Source organism: Eumetopias jubatus, unplaced genomic scaffold, assembly GCF_037043125.1.
Source record: "Eumetopias jubatus isolate StellerSeaLion01/CBP00866 unplaced genomic scaffold, mEumJub1_p1.0 scaffold_5, whole genome shotgun sequence".
NCBI classification, from domain to species: Eukaryota; Metazoa; Chordata; class Mammalia; order Carnivora; family Otariidae; genus Eumetopias; species Eumetopias jubatus.
In genome coordinates, this window is record NW_028274811.1 from 57,657,182 (window position 1) to 57,660,095 (window position 2,914).

Here is a 2,914-nt window from a genome sequence, read left to right on the forward strand (position 1 = left end):
GCAATAGCGACAGATTCAAGCAGGTCCAGTGCGGCTTAGAAGTCGGCAAGCTTTGTGTGAGGCCTGTTTTGCAGCCAGCCACCCAGGGCAGCCTCACTGACGTGAACATCAGGCTCCACACTTCTCGTCATGGGGACTGTCGGCTGCATGCTGGTCTTCCAGAAACACAGAAAACCAGAGGTCAAATTCAGCAGCATCTTGGAATTCAGATAACACAGTATGTTTTTTTTTTTAACACAATGACTATATTTATTATTTTATCACTACATTAGAAATGAAAATAAACTGAGAAGTTGCAAATGCATGCCACTTCATGAATATTGTGGAACAAGAGATACATCCACTGTAGAAAGTTAAAAGTGGCTTAACTTTTGGGGATGCAAAGACTACAAAAACAAAGGCCATCAATGGTAATATTATTGATAGCACCTGCCAGATGGAATGTATGTATCAATGGAAAATTTTAAAAAGGGACCATTGGCTGGGAATACAGGTGGGAAGAAATCAGAAGATGCCTAAAATCTCTACAAACACATAGGTTTATAAAAAACAAGCCCCAAACTAAGACACTTAAGCAATGTTGAAATTTGCTGTTGGGAGGAGATCCCCATTTTATGATGTTTGAACACACTCTTTCTCTTGTTGAATAGTTTCCTGTGAAGGGAGAGTATTTTTTTCTTCAGTATTGGTTTTCTTCAGTTTTGACCTGTCAAACTTCTCCACTTCAGACAAGTCTGGCTTATCACTCATCTCGACTAAAAGAAAGACTGATGGCTTGAAGACGGGTGAAAAGCCAACGGCTGGACCAACGCCACTCCACACACAGGATGACGTTAACACAGTATGTTTTTAACCAGGGGGCTGTATGCTCATCACTTCAGGAAGTGACTCATAAGCACTGCTGAGATTAGCTTTGAAAGCTGCATTTAGAGCCTGAAGGCATCAGGTGGTGGCAGGACCAGTCTGCCTGTTTTGCTCATTTTAATAACCGCAGTATTGGGCCTTTTTAGCATGCTGCTGTGTGACCCTGGGAAAGTGAGAACATGACCGAGGGTGGCATAGCCAATACTGTGATGCATGTAAGAATAGACCCTGGGGGGTCGTGTGGGGAGGGTGGGGGTCAGTCGGTTAAGCGTCCAACTCTTGATTTTGGCTCAACTCATGATTTCAGGGTGGCTTGGGGCTCTGTCCTCATCGGGGAGTCTGCCGGAGATTCTCTCTGTCCTCCCTCTCCTCCCTGCACTCGTAAGCTCTCTCTCATAAATAAATAAATCTTAAAAAATACATAAATAAATACCCTGGGATACCTGGCTGGCTCAATCAGTAGAGACTCTTGATCTCAGGGTCTTGAGTTCAAATCCTACATTGGGCCTAGAGCTTACTTGGGGGAAAAAAAAAAAAAGACCTCAGCTGTTCTGCGTGGTTTTTTTGTTTCTTATCCCAAGATTGTTCTTGAAACTGGTCTGCATGATATGTGTGTGTGTGTGTGTGTGTGTGTGTGTGTGTGTATTTATTTTTTCATGTATCCCTGTTTTCCAGGAGCTAAAGAGGTTTTGGATTTAATCATAATATAGAATACTTTGTTAAGCATGGAATTTGGAGACCTCATCTTAGAGTTTTAACAGCTCTGCCTGGTTAGAAGGAGGTTTTGGAAACTTTAGGTCAGTTCTCATCTCTGGTGCACATAGAGTCCTTGTAGAGCTGCTAGACAATTCCAGTGCCCAGTCCCCACTCTCAACCACTACGAGTCAGAATCTTTGGGGTGGGACCTGGACATCCATGTTGTTTTCAAGGTCCTCAGGGATTCTAATGTGTAAACCAGAGTTCACACCACAACTTGAAGAGAGTGATTCTTGGGGCACCTGGCCAGCTCACTCGGTAGAGCATGTGACTCTTGATCTCGGAGTCGTGAGTTCAAACCCCACATTGGGCATAGAGCTTACATTGAAAAAAAAATGTTTCTCAAATGTAACATGCATTCAAATTATCTGGGGATCTTCTTAACCGTGGGGTGGGGTCTGCATGTCTAACCAGTTCCCAGGCGATGTTGACAGGGCCGTTGACATGGTGGTTCCTCGGACCACACTTTGAGTACCAGGGCCCTAAGGGATGGCCCTGAGGCAAACTTCGGCCATGCTTCAGGTCCAGGGCCTCAAAAAATTCAATTCTCATATCCTTAAAGTCATTTTCTGAGGCATTATTTTTAACTGTAGTAAAATTAGGGCGATTTTTAATGTAGCAGGAGCAGAGGTGCTTAATCAAAATTTGTTTTACGTGATATCTATCTTGCTGTATTTTTTTTCTCCACTCTTGGATTCTCTTCTGGGGGGAGAGATAGCTTAAAACGTTCTAATCTCCTACATAAAACCAATTCACAGGAGGCTGGGGATTTAGAGTGGCGACTCCCGCCTCTCGTTTGTAAAGATAGTGCCCGGCAGATAGCAGCAGGGCCTGGTTACCAGAAAACAGATGTGTTTCTTATTTCTGGGTCTGGCCTCAGGAACATGCTGGGGATACTAGTCAGCATCAGGATCTTCAGTCTTGATGGTGCTGGAATGAGTGGCTATGGAAACCCTCAGGCAAATGAGTCAGCCCACAGGTCATCCTGAAGGGATCCATGGCTCTGTGTGCCTGGGAGAAAACAAAGGTTTAAGAGGTCAAGTCTTGGAGCCTGCATTTGCAGCATGTACACGTGCCATACATTCTGGGGTAAATTCTTCATTCTGGAAGCCCTTTTACAAGCTGATGAAAAAACTACTAAATGGTAAAAGAAGAACTATAACTTGTATGGAAAAAATGTTGTATCTCGGCAGTAATCATTTATCTGCAATTTAACACCAGGGAGCTCTGGCTCCTGTCCTAATTAGCAGTGGATTTTTTCTATGATGGCTATAAGCAGTTCCTAAGGAAGGAA

At 43.7% G+C, this 2,914-nt stretch overlaps 1 protein-coding gene across 1 annotated transcript; it reads right to left on the reverse strand.

Moving 5' to 3' along the window:
* Nucleotides 1-612: 612 nt before the first annotated feature.
* LOC114217555 (thymosin beta-15A) lies at nucleotides 613-750 on the reverse strand. Its single transcript, XM_028114431.2, has one exon. It carries the CDS (start codon nucleotides 748-750, stop codon nucleotides 613-615), a length of 138 nt encoding a protein of 45 aa, XP_027970232.1.
* Between the last annotated feature and the right edge of the window lie 2,164 nt (nucleotides 751-2,914).